Source organism: Convolutriloba macropyga, chromosome 5, assembly GCF_964194025.1.
Source record: "Convolutriloba macropyga chromosome 5, txConMacr16.3, whole genome shotgun sequence".
Classification (NCBI taxonomy): Eukaryota; Metazoa; Xenacoelomorpha; order Acoela; family Convolutidae; genus Convolutriloba; species Convolutriloba macropyga.
The window spans coordinates 34,524,207-34,547,082 of NC_134472.1; the positions used below are offsets into that span (position 1 = coordinate 34,524,207).

A 22,876-nucleotide genomic window follows, 5' to 3' on the forward strand; every position below is an offset into this window, starting at 1 on the left:
GATACAAAATATTTAATATTCATTTTCGCTATACATTTCTCTGACTTTAGAGCCAGACTTATAGCCGCCAATCGGTGCACAATTTTCCTGCCCGTAGTCCGCAGCAGTAATTAAAGTCGAATAGCAGTCAGTACCACAAAATGCATATTGAAAAGGTCTTTCGATGTTCCATCAAAATGATATTCTAAAAACTGTCCATTAATATGAATCCCCCGTCTGCGGGGCAAATCAAAACCGGATTTTTGAACGTGACGGCGCACGACTGGCTCTGCTTGTGATATGTTTGAGATGGCACTAGATATTTTTTCAACTTTCAAGATGTTTGAGTTGTGATTTTTAAATAGCTAAAACTATGACCGCCTATTTCTAAAAACGATCTTTCACCTCATGGCCCCTGCTTTAAAATAATTAGAATTGGCTTGGTCGTAATTTGAAATCCAAATGCACAAAACCATGATAATTTGGTTTTACACGGATTCAGCGTAAAGTATACTGAGAACCCCCTGTATTGTCAATAAGCTTCAATTACTTCTACAGCTACATCTTTCAATTTTTTTCAAAAAGTGATTTATTTCACAATTGTTAATAATGGGATTTTAAGCCACTCAAAAGCATATAGGGGGATTGCGGTAAACTTAAATCAATATTCCCTTCTAATGCTTCCATAATTCAGCCCCTCTGATCCCAACAAAGCTGAGCATACTTTGTAGAATGAGTCCATGGAGAGGATGACGACCCAGTGCAAATCGAGCTCCTCAATGATTCTGGCAGCCACTGTAGTTTTCCCACTGGCACTCCCACCCGACAGTCCAATGATGAATGCTTCCTTCATTGAGCCACCTGTTAGTGTGTACCTATAGTGATACACAAGAGATACGATCAATTCAGTTGTCAGAACGTCGCTATTCTCCATAAGACTATTGTGTATTGTATACTCTAAATGGACTTCAGTTTGGACTTCAAAACAATTTGCTGGCTACGAGCAACAAATTAAAGAAGCCAAAGCTTGCAAATTGAAAACGTTACTTCTTATTCTTGTATCTAGAACGATGCAATGTCACCATATATTACAATGCCAGAAATAAAAACCTTCAAGAGTTCTCAGGACAGTTTAATGCTACGCTCAAAATCAAGATGAAACGTATGCAGTGCTTCGGATCTTTCAATTTCTTTAGACGTAGCTGGCAGCAAGGTATATAAGTTTTTAATTCGCAAAAAGTAGTTGACTAGAGATGCTTTTGAGAAACAATGAAGTGCTCAAGCTACAGTTAGCATCTTGTCGCCGGTTCTGAACTTGTTAGTACCTTACCTTACCGGTTGAATTCCGGGGTTCTGAACTTGAAGATTCGATTAAAGGATTCTACTACTTAAGATACTCCATAACGAAGTCAATTTTTTCAGCTCCTGCAATTGAATAAGCATGTGGGAAAATTGTGATCAGTTCACAGGAATGCAAAAGACTAAAAAAGTTTGAAATAAAGAAGAATATTTCTAATTTACGGACTTACCATGGAGGCCTTCCTCTGGTGTAAATTTCTCGTTTTGTTGATTGAAGCATCGGTGGTCTGTCTTTCTCGTTAGTTGATAGAGCTCTCTGTCGCTTTATGGGCGACATACCTGTCCCAACAATATAACCGACATTTAGCAACAGTCAATGCTAATATTTAAAAAAAAACTTTGAAAGCTTTGGACATTGGAAATTCACGAGTTATCTTACACATTTATTAAGAGCAAAAACTTGAAAATATCTGACCTTTTCAATTATTGACTCAAGCTTGAAGTGATAGAGAAAAAAACATTATCTGCGTGCATCAACTGGTTCGTAACGTTAACCATTGGCAAGCCTTTAAATTAGCAATCAGAATTTAACGAGGTGAATCTCTCTATTCAAAATAATATAAGCTGACAGTTAAGTTGAATCAATGAAACAACGTGTATCTTTCGCAAATTGTACCACTAATTTTTATTCTAAATATTGCAAACCCGACTAAGATAATTTTATCATCACAACTAAAAAATTAAAATAATTTAATCCCCGCCCACTACCCCCGCCCTCAAAAGCTTCGCCTTTTTCACTTCCCAAACTTTTTCAAACAACGCCCCCGCTTCACCCTGGCTCTTTATAAAAATTAAAAGTAGCCTCTAAGGGCTGCAAAATCACGCTTCTCTTTCTTCACTACGATGCTTAAACGAAAAATTGACCTCAGAAAAAAGCCGACCTCGCAGATATATTCTACAATTTTGAAAAAATGTTGGAACAAAAAGCAAAACAGCTCAGATCTAGAACTGACACCGCAGTAAATGATGAAAAAACTCGTACTAGACGATTATATTAGATTCATCAGCAGTATACCGAGAGCCCGACTGGAAATAGTTATAGTTCCTTATGACTTGTAAGTCGAGAACCAAACAGCACCTACTCGCATCAAAATGACCAATAATACAAAAACCGTAACAGATTACAAGTATAAAAAAAATCTACATATGAGGCAGCATTGTTAAAAAAATCATCCTTCTTCAACAATTTTTCCGACATTTTTCAAAAATGGGGTAATATATTTGCCAGACTGGCTTCTTATTCAGTGAAATTTTCACTTTTGGTTTACGCATCGTAGAGAAAAAAGAAACAATTTTGTAGCCATCAGCATCTAGTTTTGTTTAATATAATTCTCAGAAAGGGGAATTCAAAATTTCGAAGGAAAAATTGAAAACTGAGACGGCAAACACGTCGCTCAATACAAAACATTTCTATACGTCGTTGATTTCTGCTTGTTAACAACTATTGTATAAACTCTTTTTCTCTGCATCAAGATTTGGTAAATTGAAGACTTCAGGCAATTCAGAACTCTAAAAACAGCGAAAATAAATTTTGAACATGTGAAGCTAAAAGCACAAAAAGGTATTCTTTTCTAACTTGTTAAGTTGTTTTTGCAAGAAGTTTCCTCATTTCATCAGAATAAACCAATTGAGAATTGTCGAAACCTTGGATACGAAAAAACCGGTTTCAAGAAACGAACATCAAATCAACCACATTCTTTATTGAAAAGAATTATCTTATCTTTTTTATTTGTATTTTTTACAATGTCAGAGCAGACCGTTCGAACTAATCGCCTATATTATAATGAAATACAGATGAATTCGAGAGTTAGAGTTTATGGATAGCGAGGTTGAAAAATTTAATACACGGTCATAATTTTTTTTTTTGAAAAAGAATTAATTTTCACTTTTGTATTTTAAAATTGGTCTTCGAACAGATCTTTTCCAGTTTTGGGGTGTTTCGATAAATAGAAAAACCAAATTGTTTATTGATTCTGAAGCTCCTTGCATGAAAAACGAAAATTTATTTTGGAAGAACGAAATTTCTTTTTCAGTTCACGTAAAAATTATTAAATTTTCCCCTTTCCTCAAAAGCCTTTTTAAAAGGCAGAAATTACTGATAACCAACGTTCGGCAACACTAATAAAAAAAGGGCCATGAAAACAGCTTTCATTGCTCCTTTACATTCTAGACAACTAGCGGCAGAGTGCAGAAAATGTAAAAACTATTACAAAGTTAGAAAAAGACCCAGAGCCAAAAATTCTGTTTATTAAATATAGCTGTAAACACATCTGCAAGATTTTAAAAAACGAATCAGCTGATTTTGCTCATGAAATATCAAAACTTACAAAATTTTGAAAGACGTCAAAAAATCAATTTCTTTGGAGTCAGCTCCGCGATTATCGACATAATGCCTCAAGATGTCCACACCTAATTTTCTAAAAACCATCAGGACATAAATCATGCTCATGAAACATCAACGGTGTCAATATTTCTTCCAAGTCTGAAGTGTCACTTTTACAATTACCAATAGAATTGCCTCAAGAAGTCAAAGCTAGTTTTCCGGAAAAATAACGAAGACAAATGTACGGCGCCGAACATTGAGCAAAGATCAGAGGCCAAAATGAAATTTTTTGATGGTGAGGTCTTTCTTTGTGTTTCTAGGTGCACGCTTCTGTGGGTGTATGTATGAATGTGTGATTTCGTAATGTGTATGTTACATGTATGTGAGAGAGCTAGTTTGAGAGAGATAGTTCTTCAAATGCTAGACACAAATAGCTGCAGAGTAGATCAACTTTGAGAAAACAAAAAACTTAGGAGCCTTGAGTAAAGATCAGATACCAAAAAGAAAGTTTTAATTTTTTTTCAGTGCCCTTGTTTTCGCGCGCCTGCAGAGTATTTTAGTCTCTTTGTGTTTGAGCGTGGTATGTTTGTTTGACAAAGAAAAAGAGAATAAGTCTGAGACAGTTAATTACATTATAGGTTGGACGCAAATAGAGGCCGAGTGCAAAACCTGTCAGAAATGATAAAATTTTCTTATTCTACAAATTGCTGACAAAAACAAGTCTGAAACCAAAACTGCGCTTTTAAGACCAGCTGATGACAAATCTGCGATGTTTTAACAAAACTATAGTCGAATTAAGCTCATGAAACTTAAATTTGAAAAAAAATCTTCAAAAAGTTACATTTCAAAGTTTAACGTCAAGAAATACAGTTACCGATACAATTTCCTAAGAAAGTCCACGCCTAGCTTTTTTTTAGAAAACATAAACCGACCAATGTCGGAAGAACTGCTCTTAAACGACAGGTCAGGCAATTTAATTCAAAATTTTTCTTTAAGGGAGCAAAAATGGTATACCACGCCCGGATTCGAACCATTGACCTCCCGCTGCCTGACCAGAAGCAATGCCCACTAGGCTCTTAGTCCCTTCTTTTGCTTCGCTGCAATCAATTTTATTTTAACAAGCTTTACTTCGGAGTGAGAGCAATAGAGATCACTCATAAATGAAGAACGAAAAGCTTGAAGTCACTTGAGAAGTCAAAGGATTTTCTAGAAGAAAAACAAAAACGCAAAATGGTCACGCGAAAAAAAATGCATAGAAAAAAAGACTAACACGTTACAAAAAATGCTAGGAAAAAAATGCTAGGCAATCAATTTTATTTTAACAAGCTTTACTTCGGAGTGAGAACAATAGAGATCACTCATAAATGAAGAACGAAAAGCTTGAAGTCACTTGAGAAGTCAAAGGATTTTCTAGAAGAAAAACGCAATATGGTCACGCGAAAAAAAATGCATAGAAAAAAAGACTAACACGTTTACAAAAAATGCTAGGAACTTCGTTCAAGAGCAATTAAAAACAAAACAGATCTAAATGAACAATGACGAAATTTGAGTATTTGGCAATCAACTTCCAAAAACAAAATAAAAAAATATCTTTTTTGGTGCTGGGCTTTATATATTTGTTTGTTGGCGTTAGTTTGTGGAATTGGTGGTGTGTGCTTGTATGGTTTTTCTGTGGTGCCTGTATTTCAAATTGAACAAATTTCTAATCAAAAAAGATCATCGCTACAAAGCTGAAAAAGAATGCTTAGATGCAATCCATTTCCTCTTGGGCTCTTAAGGAAGAGCTAGTCCAAATATTTTACCTCATCTTGAATGTTTTAACTTTGGTATCGGTCATTATTATTTCTGAGTGGAACAGCATTTTTTTCCTTACTGAAATAAGCGCACGTCATACAACTGTTCAAAAAAGACGACTCTAGATACAAAAAAACGATCACTCAATTTTAATTACTATCAGCCTCTAAAAACTTTTCAAATTGTTTCAAACAGATTGGTCTAAAAATTTTCATTACAACAAGTTGCAGTGTCAAGATGGAATTCAATTATCGACTTACTAAAATACTGCACGGAGTTATTAGACAAAAAACAGATATAATTCAGGAGAAATTTACGTCACAGTCCGACATCTTAACCACAGAGCTACAATGGCTGTGAAAAAAATGCTCAAGAAGTCAAGGAATATTCTGGCACAACAGAACAAGAACGTCTATCAAAGATTTTGCATAAAAAAGAAAACACACATTTACAATAATTGCCTCCAACTTCGTTCGAGAGCAATTAAAAAGTACATTTGGAAAAACAAATGGTAATAATAATAATTTTGGGTTCTTAGTCATCTCAAATTAACATCATTGGCCCAAAACGATCTGTTCTTAGCTGCCCTGTTTTTTATCCGCCACAATTTTAATGTTCTTTTTTAGGCATTAGGGACACAATTTTTCAATCAAAAACAACTTTGATCTACTTCTTCCCAAGTTGAAGAAATCAGAATATACTTCCCAACAATAAATTACTGCATACATTCAGATTACACCATTTTTGAGATGGACAGACTTTCTGTGTTAACATCGCTAATCGGACGTTCATGTATTACTTCCTTACTTTCAGGAATGAATAGAGAAATTATGTTGGTAAAAGATTATTGTTACGAAAAAAACGAAAAACCTGTTCAAGAGCGTGCCGATCAAAGATGAGAAATATGTTCCGATAGAAGTACAAAAAGATGAGAGCAAAGAAAATTTCTTCAAAACTGACGCCACATTGATGATTAAAAAATCTTTGTTTGGCCGATTTGTAAAAAACCGACTAGCGTTAGACCAATTGCTCTCGAACAACAGACGGCGGCAATATAATTTAGAGGGAGCGTAGCTTAGAAATGTTTTATGGGTGCAAAAAGTTACATTTCAAAGTTTAACGTCACAATTACAGTTACCGATACAATTTCCTAAGAAAGTCCACGCTAGTTTTTTTTTAGAAAACAAACTGACAAATGTCGGAAGAATTGCTCTTGAAGGACAGGTGAGGCAATTTAATTCAGCGGCTGTAACCTAGATAAAATTTTCTTTAAGGGTGCAAAAACAGTATACCACGCCCGGATTCGAACCATTGACCTCACGCTGCCTGACAAGAAGCACTGCCCACTCCGCTCTCAGTCGCTTCTTTTGCTTCGCTGCAATCGATTTTGTAACAACAAACTTTACTTCGAAGTGAGAGCAATGAGATCACTCATAAACAAAGATCGAAAAGCTTAAAAAGTCACTTGAGAAGTCACAAAGAGTGTTCTAGAAGAAAAACGCAAAAAGGCCCAGCAAAAAAAACAACAAAAGGCTAACACGTTTACAATAAACGCTATGAACTTCGTTCAAGAGCAATTAAAAACAAAATAGATCTAATTGAACAATGACGAACTTTGAGTATTTGCCAATCAACTTCTAAAAACAAAATAGAAAAATCTTTTTTTGTTTCGAGCTTTATAATGATTTCTTGGCTTTATTTTGTCTAATTTGTGGTGTGTTTATGATTTTTCTTTGGTGCCTGTATTTCAAATTGAACAAACTTCTAAATCAAAAAAGATCACCGCTACAAAGCTGAAAAAGAATGCTTAGATGCAATCCATTTCCTCTTGGGCTCTTAAGGAACATTTTAACTCATCTTGACTAATTTAACTTTGGTATCGGTCATTAATTTTTCTGACTGAAAAAGCATTTTTTCCTTACTGAAACAAGCACACGTCATACAACTGTAAAAAAGACGACTGTAGATACAAAAAAACTACCATTCAATTTCAATTACTATCTGCCTCTAAAAACTTTTCAAAGTATTTTAAACAGAATGGTCTAAACTTTTCATTACAACAGGTTGCAGTGTCAAGATGGAATTCAATTATCGACTTACTATAATACTGCACGGAGTCATTAGACAAAAAACAGATGTAATTCAGGAGAAATTTACATCACAGCCCGACATCTTAACCACAGAGCTACAATGGCTGTGATAAAGTTGCTCAAGAAGTCTGCTCAACCGAACAAGAACGTCTATCAAAAGTTTTGCATAAAAAAGACAACACACGTTTACAATAATTGCCTCCAACTTCGTTCGAGAGCAATTAAAAGGTACATTCGGAAAAACAAATGGTAATAACAATAATTGTGGATTCTTAGTCATCGCAATTTAACACCATTGGCCCAATACGATCTGTTCTTAGCTGCCCTGTTTATTATCCGCCACAATTTTTTTTAGGCATTAGGGACGCAATTTTTCAATCAAAAACACAACTTTGATCAACTTCTTCCCAAGTTCAAGAAATCAAAATATACTTCCCACCGATAAATTACGGCATACATTCAGATTACACCATTTTTGAGATGGACAGACTTCCTGTGTTAACATCGCTAATCGGACGTTCATGTATTACTTCCTTACTTTCAGGAATGAATAGAGAAATTATGTTGGTAAAAGAATATTGTTACGAAAAAAAACGAAAAACTTGTTCAAGAGCGTGCCAATAAAAGATATGAAATATGTTCCGATAGATGTACAAGTGAAGGGCAAGGACAATTTCGTCGAAATTGACACCACGTTAATGATTATAAAATCTTTGTTTGACCGACTTGTAAATAACCAACTAGCGGTAGAACAATTGCTCTCGAACGACAGACGGCGGCAATATAATTTAGAGAGAACGTAGCTTAGAAATGTTTTATGGGTGCAAAAAGTTACATTTCAAAGTTTAACGTCACAATTACAGTTACCGATACAATTTCCTAAGAAAGTCCACGCTAGTTTTTTTTTAGAAAACAAACTGACAAATGTCGGAAGAATTGCTCTTGAACGACAGGTGAGGCAATTTAATTCAGCGGCTGTAACCTAGATAAAATTTTCTTTAAGGGTGCAAAAACAGTATACCACGCCCGGATTCGAACCATTGACCTCACGCTGCCTGACAAGAAGCACTGCCCACTCCGCTCTCAGTCGCTTCTTTTGCTTCGCTGCAATCGATTTTGTAACAACAAACTTTACTTCGAAGTGAAAGCAATGAGATCACTCATAAACGAAGATCGAAAAGCTTAAAAAGTCACTTGAGAAGTCACAAAGAATGTTCTAGAAGAAAAACGCAAAAAGGCCCAGCAAAAAAAACAACAAAAGGCTAACACGTTTACAATAAACGCTATGAACTTCGTTCAAGAGCAATTAAAAACAAAATAGATCTAATTGAACAATGACGAACTTTGAGTATTTGCAAATCAAATTCTAAAAACAAAATAGAAAAATCTTTTTTTTGTTTCGAGCTTTATATTGATTTCTTGGCTTTATTTTGTCTAATTTGTGGTGTGTTTATGATTTTTCTTTGGTGCCTGTATTTCAAATTGAACAAACTTCTAAATCAAAAAAGATCACCGCTACAAAGCTGAAAAAGAATGCTTAGATGCAATCCATTTCCTCTTGGGCTCTTAAGGAACATTTTAACTCATCTTGACTAATTTAACTTTGGTATCGGTCATTAATTTTTCTGACTGAAAAAGCATTTTTTCCTTACTGAAACAAGCACACGTCATACAACTGTAAAAAAGACGACTGTAGATACAAAAAAACTACCATTCAATTTCAATTACTATCTGCCTCTAAAAACTTTTCAAAGTATTTTAAACAGAATGGTCTAAAATTTTCATTACAACAGGTTGCAGTGTCAAGATGGAATTCAATTATCGACTTACTATAATACTGCACGGAGTCATTAGACAAAAAACAGATGTAATTCAGGAGAAATTTACATCACAGCCCGACATCTTAACCACAGAGCTACAATGGCTGTGATAAAGTTGCTCAAGAAGTCTGCTCAACCGAACAAGAACGTCTATCAAAAGTTTTGCATAAAAAAGACAACACACGTTTACAATAATTGCCTCCAACTTCGTTCGAGAGCAATTAAAAGGTACATTCGGAAAAACAAATGGTAATAATAATAATTGTGGATTCTTAGTCATCGCAATTTAACACCATTGGCCCAATACGATCTGTTCTTAGCTGCCCTGTTTATTATCCGCCACAATTTTTTTTAGGCATTAGGGACGCAATTTTTCAATCAAAAACACAACTTTGATCAACTTCTTCCCAAGTTCAAGAAATCAAAATATACTTCCCACCGATAAATTACGGCATACATTCAGATTACACCATTTTTGAGATGGACAGACTTCCTGTGTTAACATCGCTAATCGGACGTTCATGTATTACTTCCTTACTTTCAGGAATGAATAGAGAAATTATGTTGGTAAAAGAATATTGTTACGAAAAAAAAACGAAAAACTTGTTCAAGAGCGTGCCAATAAAAGATATGAAATATGTTCCGATAGATGTACAAGTGAAGGGCAAAGACAATTTCGTCGAAATTGACACCACGTTAATGATTATAAAATCTTTGTTTGACCGACTTGTAAATAACCAACTAGCGGTAGAACAATTGCTCTCGAACGACAGACGGCGGCAATATAATTTAGAGGGAGCGTAGCTTAGAAATGTTTTATGGGTGCAAAAAGTTACATTTCAAAGTTTAACGTCACAATTACAGTTACCGATACAATTTCCTAAGAAAGTCCACGCTAGTTTTTTTTAGAAAACAAACTGACTAATGTCGGAAGAATTGCTCTTGAACGACAGGTGAGGCAATTTAATTCAGCGGCTGTAACCTAGATAAATTTTTCTTTAGGGTGCAAAAAGTATACCACGCCCGGATTCGAACCATTGACCTCCCGCTGCCTGAATAGAAGCACTGCCCACTCGTCTCTCACTCGCTTCTTTTGCTTCGCTGCAATCGATTTTATTGTAACAACAAGCTTTACTTCGGAGGGAGAGCAATAGAGATCACTCATAAATGAACGAAAAGCTTGAAACAGTCACATGAGAAGTCAAAGAATGTTCTAGAAGAAAAACGCAAAACAACCAAGCGAAAAAAATAAATAAATAGAAAAAAAGGCTAACACGTTTACAATAAACCTATGAACTTCGTTCAAGATCAATATAAACAAAATAGATGTAAATGAACAATGACGAGCTTTGAGTATTTGCCAATCAATGGTGTTGGGCTTTATATTTGTTTGTTGGCGTTAGTGTGTGGAATTTGTGGTGCGTGTTTGTATGGTTTTTCTGTGCTGCCTGTATTTCAAATTTCTAAGTCTAACAAAATTCTAAGTCAAAAAAAGATCATCACTACAAAGCTGAAAAAGAATGCTTAGATGCAATCCATTTCCTCTTGGGCTCTTAAGGAAGAGCTAGTCCAAATATTTTACCTCATCTTGAATGTTTTAACTTTGGTATCGGTTATTATTATTTCTGACTGGAACAGCATTTTTTTACTTACTGAAATAAGCACACGTAATACAACTGTACAAAAAAGACGACTGTAGATACAAAAAAAACTATCACTCAATTTCAATTACTATCAGCCTCTAAAAACTTTTCAAAATGTTTCAAACAGATTGGTCTAAAAATTTTCATTACAACAGGTTGCAGTGTCAAGATGGAATTCAATTATCGACTTACTATAATACTGCACGGAGTCATTAGACAAAAAACAGATGTAATTCAGGAGAAATTTACGCCACAGCCCGGCATCTAAACAACAGAGCTACAATGGCTGTCAAAAAGTTGCTCAAGAAGTCAAGGAATATTCAGGCACAATAGAACAAGAACGTCGATCAAAAGTTTTGCATAAAAAAGACAACACACGTTTACAATAATTGCCTCCAACTTCGTTCGAGAGCAATTAAAAAGTACTTTTGGAAAAACAAATGGTAACAACAATAAATCTGGATTCCTAGTCATCGCAACTTAACATTATTGGCCCAAAACGATCTGTTCTTAGCTGCCCTCTATTATCCGCCACAATTTTATTGTTCTTTTTTAGGCATAAACGACACAAATTTTCAATCGAAAACACAACTTCTTCCCAGGTTGAAGAAATCAAAATATACTTCCCACCGATAAAGTACTACATACATTTAGATTACACCATTTTTGAGATGGACAGACTTCCTGTGTTGTTACTGAAGAAATAAAAGAGCAGCGAGGATTGAAATGCGCTATTTAAATTAAAGCGAGAAAGGATTACGTTATTTTCTTAACCACAAAATGCGTTCTAATTTACGTAGAAAGGTCGGAAAAAGTTCGTTTAACATAATTTGCGTTGAGCCTACTATTATACTAAATCAATTGCGCTCTTTGTAGGCTTAATAATGTTATGTTTCAAAAACTTCTCGGTGATCAGTCTTAGACTAAGACCTGCCAAAAAAGTTGCTAGATTTGCCATTTTGATGTAGTTTGCTTTTGCCTTGATACGTATCGAATACAGTTGTGCCTCGCTATAGTTATCAGTCATTATCGAGATTAGTTCAATTAACATTGTTCGAAAGAGTGTTTGTCACCTTTATTGTTGGTGCCCGCTCTCCTCTAGCAGGTCAAATTGCGCTAAAATGTTGAAAATTAAGCTACTGCTCAATCCATGAATACGCTTCATTAGAACGTTGTATGCCTTCAGATTGCGTTCTTCCTTCATTTACTCTTCGGCATACTTTCATTTATCTTAGTGTTTAGTAAAATTATAATGTAGCGTGGTACAATTGATACAATTAGTTACCCTGACTCGCGGCAACAGCGAAGGGAACTGCAAAATTCAAGAAGGGATCCTACTCCACCAGCAACTGTCTGGAATTGAAGCCCGTGACAAATTTATAAAGAACTCTTTCAGACAATCATGGTTCCGTACGGTTCAGAGGGCTTCCTGACAACGGGCAAAGAAGGGTCCAAAAAGATGTCCTGACAACTCAGAACAATTTTGGGAAGAAACTCCAGGCTCCAGGACAATTTAGAGTAAACGCAGTCTAAACTCAGCCTCTGCTCGGTGCAACAAAACTGTAAGACTCGACCAAAATACTTGGTTTTGATGCAATAAATTGATTATTTATCCGGCAAACCTAGTAACCCCCCTCAATTTTTTTTCGGTTTCATTTCCTATACTCTGGTATTATCATTAATCCCTCGTCGCCGATAACCTACCCCCTATTTTTTTGTTTGTCAAAAAATTCATCAAATTTGAAAAAAGTTGGCCGATATTTGAACAATTAGTAGTACGTATTGGTATTAGAATTGCAAAAAGCCTGTATACGCCTTATGACTCGCGAAGCAAAAAAAAGTTTGATAAAATTGCCCAAACTTGATAAAAGTTTGCAAAAAAATTATATAAAGCGTTGATAGATGGCGGATCGAACATTTGTATAAAAAAGGGTAGAATTAAGAGTTTGGTCAAGATTTTCAATTTTGAAAAAAAAAGAATCAGTAATTAATTTTTTTGCGAAGAAAATTGTGCACTTAACATCAGGGTTCGAAGTTTGAGCAAAGCTCAAATCAATTATGTTGTAAAAAACACTATATGAGTTTCATATTAGCTGCAAGTTCACTGTTTCACGCCATAAAAACTTTGCCTCAAGCGTTACAAGACCATTATAAAAAAGGAATTTACGCATTGCCGGGTCTGAGTTTGAATCCTAACGCGCTGAAATTACGAAAAACTGCTCAGTTTCAATTGAGTCACTTCTTCCGTGAAAGAGGCTAGTTATATGGCATGATGTGGTGAACCATTCATTGTCCGGTGATCGCAGTAACAACAATAAGCCTTTAACACCTTCGCAGCTTATTGAAGTGCTTGAAGAGTATCAGGAGCGCATAGAAGCTATAGTGTATTGCCCCAGAGAGGGAACTCCTGATAATTACGATCAACTCAAGCGTAGTACTCTAGTTACCATCCACATAGTGAAAGACATTGTGTCTAAACGTAAACAGAAAGATCCTAGTTTACTTAAAGAGTACAGAGCATTACACCAAAGGCCTGCGCTTGAGCTGAAAACACTCACTATAGTGTTAGCACATAACAACCTTCGGTCCTTGATAACACGCTCCCGACCAAAAAAGCTCTCTAAGCGCCGTAGTAAAACGCTTCGCACCCGTCATGCGTTCGAGGAGGCGGAACTCACTCAAGCTTTTGATAACCTGAATGTCACTTAGTCTTGAGTTGTTGTGGGAGTCTACCCGCTCACTGTCGGTGTGACTTAGCTTACCCACGAGTTACGGGTTAGTTTGTGGTTGGTTCTCTCCAATAGCGCTTTACTAAATGTTTCGCTCTCCCCATTTGTTGAGTTATTCACTACCGTCCGTTTTCCGCAGGTTATCTGGTTTTTTCTGTGTCACCGTGTTTCTCTCTATCCCCCGTTTATCTGTCGTATGATGTAGTATGTTGAGTTTTTGCTATAGAAAATTTTTTCTGCTAGTTTGCTGGTTGGTTGTTTAGTCTCGTTGCTTGCTAGGGTGTGACTTAGGTTCATTCTGGAGTTACGGCTGGTTTGTTTCGTGACTTTCACCACACTTGTTTGCTAGAAATTGGTGGTAGCTTTATTAATTTTGGTTGAATGCACTTTTGTTGTCTGTGTAGGGTGGTTTGCTAGGGTGTGACTTAAGGGAGTGACTCCCATAATGTTTTGAGGGAGTGACTCCCATAATGTTTTGTGCTACTTTACCTGGCAGTAGCTTCTCTTCCTCTTTCTAGGGTGTGACTTAAGATTATTCTGGAGTAACAGCTAGTTTGTTTGGTTGACTTTGCTGCTGTGGTCTGCTAGCATTGATCTTCCCTCCCGTGCTATCCCACTTTTCCGCCCCGTCGCGCGCTACCTGCTCGATGTTTCTTTCTCGTCCGTATCGTTTTCCCATTTCGTCGCGCGCCGTCCGCCCGACGTTTCCGCCCCGCCCGTGCCATTTTCCCGCTTTGTCGGGCGCTGTTCGCCCGGCGCTCCCGTTTCTCCGTCCGGTTTCCCGTTGCGTCGTGCGCTACTCGTTCGGCGTCTCTTCCCGTCCATCCCGTCTCCCGTTCTGTCCCGTGTCGCACTTTCTGCGCTCACCGTTCTTACTTTCGCCGGGTATTATTGTACTCGACGAACATCTTTGCTCTTTGGCGGTATGCTAGGCAAACCGTCACACTAGGGTTCGGTATAACCCATTTGTGTTGTGTTGTTGCATGTGTGTGTACTTTATAATAGTACCAAATTAAACTTTTGGTTCCTGTTTTGATAAGATCATGACAACATTGCAGGACAAATTCAACAAACTTTATAGTGCGAGGGCAAAATTAGAGGCTGAACTTAATAACATCTATGGTGAAATTAACAATGCTGTTGATAAGCAAGACAGGAAAGTTAAGATCGAACGTCTGATTGTGAAGTGCAAGAATGCTTTTACTAGAGTAGTTGATAAGAATGAAGAGCTCTTTGATCTGGCACAAAAGACTGAAGATCCAGATGCTGCCTGTAAGAACCTTGAAAAATGGTTAGAGACTGTAACAAAGAAAACTGATGAGTTCATTGCTGCTGCTCGAGGGTATATCAATTCGGTCCAAGACAGAGGCAGCAGAGCAGTATACCTCTCACCATTCAAGATCAGGTTCTTATATGAGTTCTTCAAAAAGATCAAGTCAGCGCCAACCAGACTTAGAACTATCAAGACTTAAAAGGGAGGAACTTGAGAAACAACATGAGGCAAAGCTACGCATTGCTAAACAGCGTCTTGAAATTGAAAAACAAACCAAATTGCAGGAATTGGAAATTGAGCAGCTTGAGGAGGATCATCGGAAGGAAGTAGCTACTGCAGCCCTTGAGGAAATTGAGTTGATGACAAAATCATCAGCAGACGGGTCTGGTACAGGCAAAATGAGTAGACTCTTTACAGAAAGAAGTTCAGTCAAGAGCAAGAAACTTGTTCAAGATTGGGTTAATTCGTCACCGGCCGGGAACATGGCAGATGTTGCAAACGAACCGAGTTTGCACTTTTCTGGTTCCATCGCCCAATCCAACCAAGCAATTGTCCAACGACCTTCTCCAACTCAACTTCCAAACTCACACTTCAATCTCAATACACATGGTCAAGTTGAGGCCAACATCAACCTCCCTGTCCATGAGCAAGAACCAAGTAGTAGAACCGATGTAACCAATGATGCACATGTTGCAAACAACATCATGCAAGAGCCGCGACAGCCTCAATACAGGCCTCCATCACCACCAATAAAGTTTGGTATGCCAACTCAACTAAGCGCCCCAAACACAGCCCGACAACTGTCTCAAGCAACAATGCACTTCGATGGTTTACAGTTAAATCATCAATTCCCTCGCAGGTCGAGCATGCCGGGACAGCTGAATTTAGTCAGCCCTCCGCGTTCACCGCCTTTAAATACACTCGTTGATGCTCCGCTAGCACTTAATCCGCAACAAGCACACATAAATGTACCAGCCCCTCCATCTCCCGTTCTAAACCCCGCACCACCGCATTTCCCGTAAATCCCACCAGCATTCCGCTCTCCTCCTTCGCCGCCACAAGCACTCCCATTACACGCCAATAATCCCGTCGCGAATAATGTCAATCTGTTACCCCATTCCCCGCCTGCACCATTCATTTCCTCCGCAAACGTTTTTGTACCTCAATTATTTCATCCACCACCCCCACAATAGAGTTTTCAGCACCAAAATTTTGTCCCAATAACCCACGCACCTCCTGCTCCAAATGTCTGGCGTTTTCCGGCAGCAGTCCCATCTAATGCAGTACCACTTGTACGTACATCTGCAAACTTATACAACGTACAACCCGTACCGTTGATCAACTCATATCACTACATCGCTCCACTCCTCTCATGTACAAGCAGCAGCAGGCGCTCAAAATTACGTAACATCAGACTTCATGCAAGCGAATCCATTTAGTTCTTCCACAGGTACCGCCCCCACCTTTGTCACTCCGATCATTCCACCAACGTATGGAGCTACCGTTCCGAACCCGTTGTGTTGGGTTGGCCCGCCGCATCCCACAACTTCGGCTCCTTCTTTGGACTCTGCGGATTTGATAAAGCAGTTGGCGGACGCAATTACTTGTACGAAGAACGATCCACTGCCTGAGTGGAAGTTGTCACAGTACAATGGTGATCCACTGCAGTGGCACGAAAGTTTCGGACAATTTAAAAGCTCCATAGATGCACAGTCCTTGACTGATGATGTCAAGTTAACATACTTAAAAACTCTTGTAACTCGAAAAGCTAAAACCGCCATCGCTGAGTTCGCATACTGTGGTGTGATGTATAAGGACGCACTTAAGACAATCGAACGTAAATTTGGCCAACCACAGGCAGTAGTCAGTGCACACATAGACAAACTCAGCTCTTTTCCTCCACTGCAGCATACTGATATCATAAACTATTCTGCAACAATTTCAAGTCTTGTTATATGACTCGGACCTTAAGAGCGCCTCAATTCTTAACACGGCTGTGCAAAAATTGCTGCCCAATCTGAAAGAGTCTTGGTCACTCTTCACCTTGAAGAAACATTGGGTTAAGCCAACGCTCCTTGACTTCATCGATTGGTTGAAGGAGAAGGCCGAGGCACATGATTTAATGAAACAAACTTCATCGAAGGCAAGAGCTGAGGATAACAGCAACCCAGTAATAAAGACCAAAGTTGCCTCAAAAACTTTTGCTGCTAATACACAAACTAAGGGCACGCAGAGACCAGCCTTAACATCGGCAACGCCTCGAACCCCTCGCTGCATTGTGTGTAAGGGTAACCACCGCATCTGGGAATGTAGGGTATTTAAAGAAAAGTCTCAGCGAGCAAAGGTAGTGGCGGAAGCAAAACTCTAATTTCAATGCTTGAGAGAAAAGCATATGTTCAGGCAATGCCCCAGTCCTAGGAAATGCAGGAAGGACGGTTGCAACAGCTCCCACAATACAGTTCATGGAGCTGAGAGGATTTATCCATCCAAAGCCCCTCCAACCAACAATAGTAGTTCTAATGCTGGCGCAAATCAAAGTAAACTTCCTAGTGTCCAACCATCGAGTAAGACCACTACTTTGGCATCTGTACGTAATGTGAAAGGCCTCCTTCAGGTGACTGAATTACAGTTGAAGAGCTCTTCTGGTAAAGATGCCACGGCTTTAGTTTTGTGCGATACCGCTTGAAGTAACTCTTGGGTGTCCAATGATCTTGCAAATAGACTTGGTTTGCACGGTACAGCATTGAGACTAACAGTCAAGGGTATAAATACCGAGGAGGTTGTAGACACTAAGTTAGTTGAACTAATTGTAACACTACGCGACAACCAAGCATTTGAACCATTTAAAGTAAGCCCTTACGTAAAGGAAGATTTGAATGTAGGCGCCGGAGTCATCAACATTAAAGCACTACAGGAAACATACCCGCACCTAGCAATTCTAGACCCGATTACATATTGCTACGGAAACATCGAGATGATACATCGGATAGGATGTGTATCATGCCATCCGCCCGTTAGAGTACTTCGCTGCCGACGAGAAGTGCTCGCCCTTTGCTGTCCGCTTACCCATAGGTTGGGTTGTAAGCGGCCCTCTACCGTCGTCTTCAGGTTTGGTCTCGACTTGTTTTAAAGCAAATATGGAGCAGGATTTTGAACTCGCTAGTCAGGTAAAACCTTGGTACGACATGGAGTCGTACGGCGCACTTAAGCAAGTAGACCCACGATCCACCTCGGATGCGCGTGCGCATGATATTCTTGAAAATACCACCGTGCGTAATGGAAAAAGGTACGATGTAGGAATGCTATGGGCTGAAGACAACATCGAACTGCCCAACAATTAATTCCCAGCGCTGGCTCAATTAAACTCTTTGGAAAACCGGCTAACGAAAGATCAGACTTTAAGGGAAAAGTACTCGAATACCATCAAAGAGGACTTAGACAAGGGCTACGTAGTAAGGGTCAAAGATGCTCATAAGGTGGAAAGTCGCTCAGAACGAGAGTGGTACCTACCACACCATCCGGTTGTTAACCAGAACAAGCCGGGCAAGGTCGGTAGGGTACTAAACGGAGCAGCTAAATTCCACGGCGCATCTCTTAACAAGTCATTACTCACCGGACCTGAATTACTGCAAAACCTAATCTATGTACTCCTACGGTTCAGACAACATCCATTTGCCGTAACCGCCGACATCGAGGTAATGTTCCTCCAAGTTGGAGTGTTACCATGTGATAAGCCATCATTGCGCTTTTTGTGGCGGGAGGACCCCATATCAAATGTTGTGGTACACCAGTGTACACGCCACATCTTTGGGGCAAAAGATTCGCCCAACTGCGCCAACTACGCACTTCAACGCACTGCAAGTGATAATGCTAAGCAGTACCCAGAAGCTGCGAAAGCCGTCCTTGAGAACTTCTACATGGACGATTACTTAGACTCAGTGGAATCCCCCGAGAGGGCCCTCATTAGGTCGAAGGAATTGGTACATCTTCTCCATCTAGGTGGGTTCAAGCTTACTAAGTTTGTAAGCAATGTACCAGATCTGGCTGACCGAATTGATGGGTCTGCTCATTTCACTGAACCAAAGGTCATCGTTTCATCCGAGGAATCAATGCACGTGCTTGGGCTTAAGTGGGATCACAAGAACGATACTCTGGTTGTGAGTAGGGGTACTACCAGCACCATCACGAAAAGTTTAACACAGCGCTTGGTCCTAAGTCTTGTGACAAAGGTCTACGACCCAATTGGTCTTGTCAGACCGTTTACTGTTGGTGCTCGGTTAATCTTGAAAGACATTTGGCGTGTCAATTGACAAAGTTGGGACGATAAGTTACCTAAAGACAGTTGACAGATTCCTTGCCTGGTGTGTTGAACTGCCGCGGTTAGCTGAGATCACTATACCGAGAAGTTACTTTTCAGGACCATTCCAACATCTTGAACTCCACATGTTTGGTGATAGCTCGCAAGACGTATTCAGTGCAGTAGGTTTTTTTAGGGCTCAAGTAACTTGCACCCCCGGGGAGATTATAACAGAGCTGGCGTTTGTCTTGGTCAAGGCCCGTATGAAGGTAATGTCAGTTCCTAAGTTAAAATTACAAGCCGCTCTCCTCGCAGCCCGTTTAAAAAAAGGGAAATCTGTCGAGCATTAACGGTTACTGCATAAAATCTTTATGTGGACAGATAGTACCATCGTCTTGCAGTGGATAAACTCAAACAAACACCCCATCTTCATTGCAAATCGTGTTAGTGAAATCCTGGAGAACACCAGCGTTGACCAATGGAACCACATCGCCACTTGTGATAATCCGGCCGATGCTGGCACGCGTGTTATGTCCGCTGAAGTTTTGCAATCCAGTAGCTGGTTAAGGGGTCCTGACTTTTTGAGAACTGAGCAATTCCCTTTTGTACCAAATACTGACGTCGTTGATAACATCAAGCTCGGCGTTGTAACCAAGGAACAAGATGATGACTCCATCTCATCTCTTGCCGCATCCGTAACCAAGCCCCCTAAGGAACAAAGCATTAACCTAATCCCGTTTGATAAGTTCATTTCTTATCAAAAGCTACTTCGTGTCACCGCATATGTGCTCCGTCTTTTACCATCTCATGAAAATTACCGTACCGTAGACGGCAGCATAGCGGACCCTGTTGAGCTTGACGAAGCCGAGCGTCATCTCCAGTACCTGGTTCAAGCAGAGTCCTTTAATACCGAAAGAAAGGATCTTCTTGACAATAAATCCGTTAAGAGGAGCAGCCGCATTGCTGTTTACTCCGTTTTTTGGGCCTCATGGTCTCATCCGTTCTTCTGGTCGACTCCAACGGCTAGTGGAAACTGACTTTGACACTAAGCATCCTATCGTGCTGGATGCGCGTCATATTTTCGTTAAACAGTTTTTGCGGCATACTCATTTGAAGAACCATCATCAGGGCATCGATTACTTACGGTCAAAGGTACAGGAACGTTATGCCATCCTTAAACTACGTTCCACACTGCGTTCCATCAAATCAAACACCGGGGTTGATTACTTTGGCCCATTTTACGTCACCATTCTTCGGACTATCGAGAAGAGGTGAGGATTTCTCTTCACTTGTTTGACTACTCGTGCTGTCCATGTGGGAGTCGTCCCGTACATGGACACTAGTTCCTGTGTAATGGGAGTGGAGCGGTTCGTCTCCCGTCGGGGTACTCCTTCTATGATTTGTCGGATAACGGTACAAACTTCATTGGAGCGGAGAAAGAGCTCCGTGAATGTATGGAAAAATGGAATACGCTAAACATTGCCACCGGACTTGCACATAATGGCATTAAGTGGAGGTTCAATCCACCCAGTGCGCCACACCAAGTGGCATCTGGGAGAGGTTAGTTCGTCGTTTTAAAAGTACTGTACACTATCCTCGGTACGCGTCGTCTCACAGATGTGTTGAACACTACTTTTTGTCTGGTCGAATACGCACTAAACTCACGTCCCTTAACGCCCGTAAGCGCCTACCCGTCCGACCTAGGCGCAATAACACCTAACCATTTTCTCGGTAACCAAGCAACCGGAATTCCGTCTATCGTTGGCGTCGACGAGTTGGATCATCGTAAGCGGTACGCCCGTGCATAGTCTTACGCCAATGCAATTTGGGCACGTTGGCTTAAGGAGTATGTACCTGCGCTGAACCGCAGAGCTAAGTGGCAGACGCCTGCCGAGCATCACCTCAATGTTGGTGATTTAGTTTGGATCGTTCAAGAAAGCAACCCTAGGGGTTACTATCCAACTGCTCGGATTGAAGAACTCCGTTACGGCTCCGACAGCGTCGCCCGCACCGCCATCGTACGCACGTCGTCCGGATCGCTCGTCCGCCCACTCGTTAAGCTTGTACCAATCTTCCCAACATTTTCTCCCGGGCCGGAGGATGTTACTGAGTAAATAAAAGAGCAGCGAGGATTGAAATGCGCTATTTAAATTAAAGCGAGAAAGGATTACGTCATTTTCTTAACCACTAAATGCGTTCTAAATTACGTGAAAAAGTTCGGAAAAAGTTCGTTTAACACAATTTTCGTTGAGCCTACTAATATACTAAATCCATTGCGCTCTTTTTAGGCTTAATAATTTTATTTTTCAAAAACATCTCGGCGATCAGTCTTAGACTAAGACCTGCCAAAAAAATGTTGCTAGATTTGCCGTTTTGATGCAGTTCGCTTTTGCCTTGATACGTATCGAAAACAGTTGTGCCTCGCTATTGTTATCAGTCATTATCGAGATTATGATCAATTAACATTGTTCGAAAGAGTGTTTGTCACCTTTATGTGTTAACATCGCTAATCGGACGTTCATGTATTACTTGCTAACTTTCAGGAATGAGTGAGAAAAAACGATGTTGGTAAAAAAAATTGCTGCGAAAAACACGAAAAAGTTGTTCAAGAGCGTGCCAAACAAAGATGTGAAAGATGTTCCGATAGAAGTACAAGTGAAGGTCAAAGACAATTTGTTCAAAACTGACACCACAATAATGATTAAAATTCTTTGTTTGACCGATTTGTAAATAAACGACTAGCGTTAGACCAATTGCTCTCGAACAACAGACGGCGGCAATATAATTTAGAGGGAGCGTAGCTTAGAAACGTTTTATGGGAGCAAAAAGTTACATTTCAAAGTTTAACGCGTTCTCGGCGATCAGTCTTAGACTAAGACCTGCCAAAAAAATGTTGCTAGATTTGCCGTTTTGATGCAGTTCGCTTTTGCCTTGATACGTATCGAAAACAGTTGTGCCTCGCTATTGTTATCAGTCATTATCGAGATTATGATCAATTAACATTGTTCGAAAGAGTGTTTGTCACCTTTATGTGTTAACATTGCTAATCGGACGTTCATGTATTACTTGCTAACTTTCAGGAATGAGTGAGAAAAAACGATGTTGGTAAAAAAAATTGCTGCGAAAAACACGAAAAAGTTGTTCAAGAGCGTGCCAAACAAAGATGTGAAAGATGTTCCGATAGAAGTACAAGTGAAGGTCAAAGACAATTTGTTCAAAACTGACACCACAATAATGATTAAAATTCTTTGTTTGACCGATTTGTAAATAAACGACTAGCGTTAGACCAATTGCTCTCGAACAACAGACGGCGGCAATATAATTTAGAGGGAGCGTAGCTTAGAAACGTTTTATGGGAGCAAAAAGTTACATTTCAAAGTTTAACGTCACAATTACAGTTACCGATACAATTTCCTAAGAAAGTCCATGCCTAGTTTTTTTTTAGAAAACATAAACTGACTAATGTCAGAATTGCTCTTGAACGACAGGTGAGGCAATTTAATTCAGCGGCTGTAAACTAGATAAATTTTTCTTTAAGGGTGCAAAAATAGTATACCACGCCCGGATTC

The 22,876-nt window shown here is 39.3% G+C and overlaps 1 protein-coding gene across 1 annotated transcript in view; it reads right to left on the bottom strand.

The window, feature by feature from the left end:
* Positions 1–22,876, bottom strand: part of LOC142339346 (uridine-cytidine kinase-like 1) — a 377,161-nt gene that overhangs the window by 28,450 nt on the left and 325,835 nt on the right. The window contains exons 4-5 of the mRNA XM_075389333.1: positions 1,509–1,617; positions 704–854 (exon numbers count right to left, since the gene is read on the bottom strand). Of these exons, the coding sequence (XP_075245448.1) occupies positions 704–854; positions 1,509–1,617 (260 nt within the window). The remainder of the gene's footprint in view (positions 1–703; positions 855–1,508; positions 1,618–22,876) is intronic.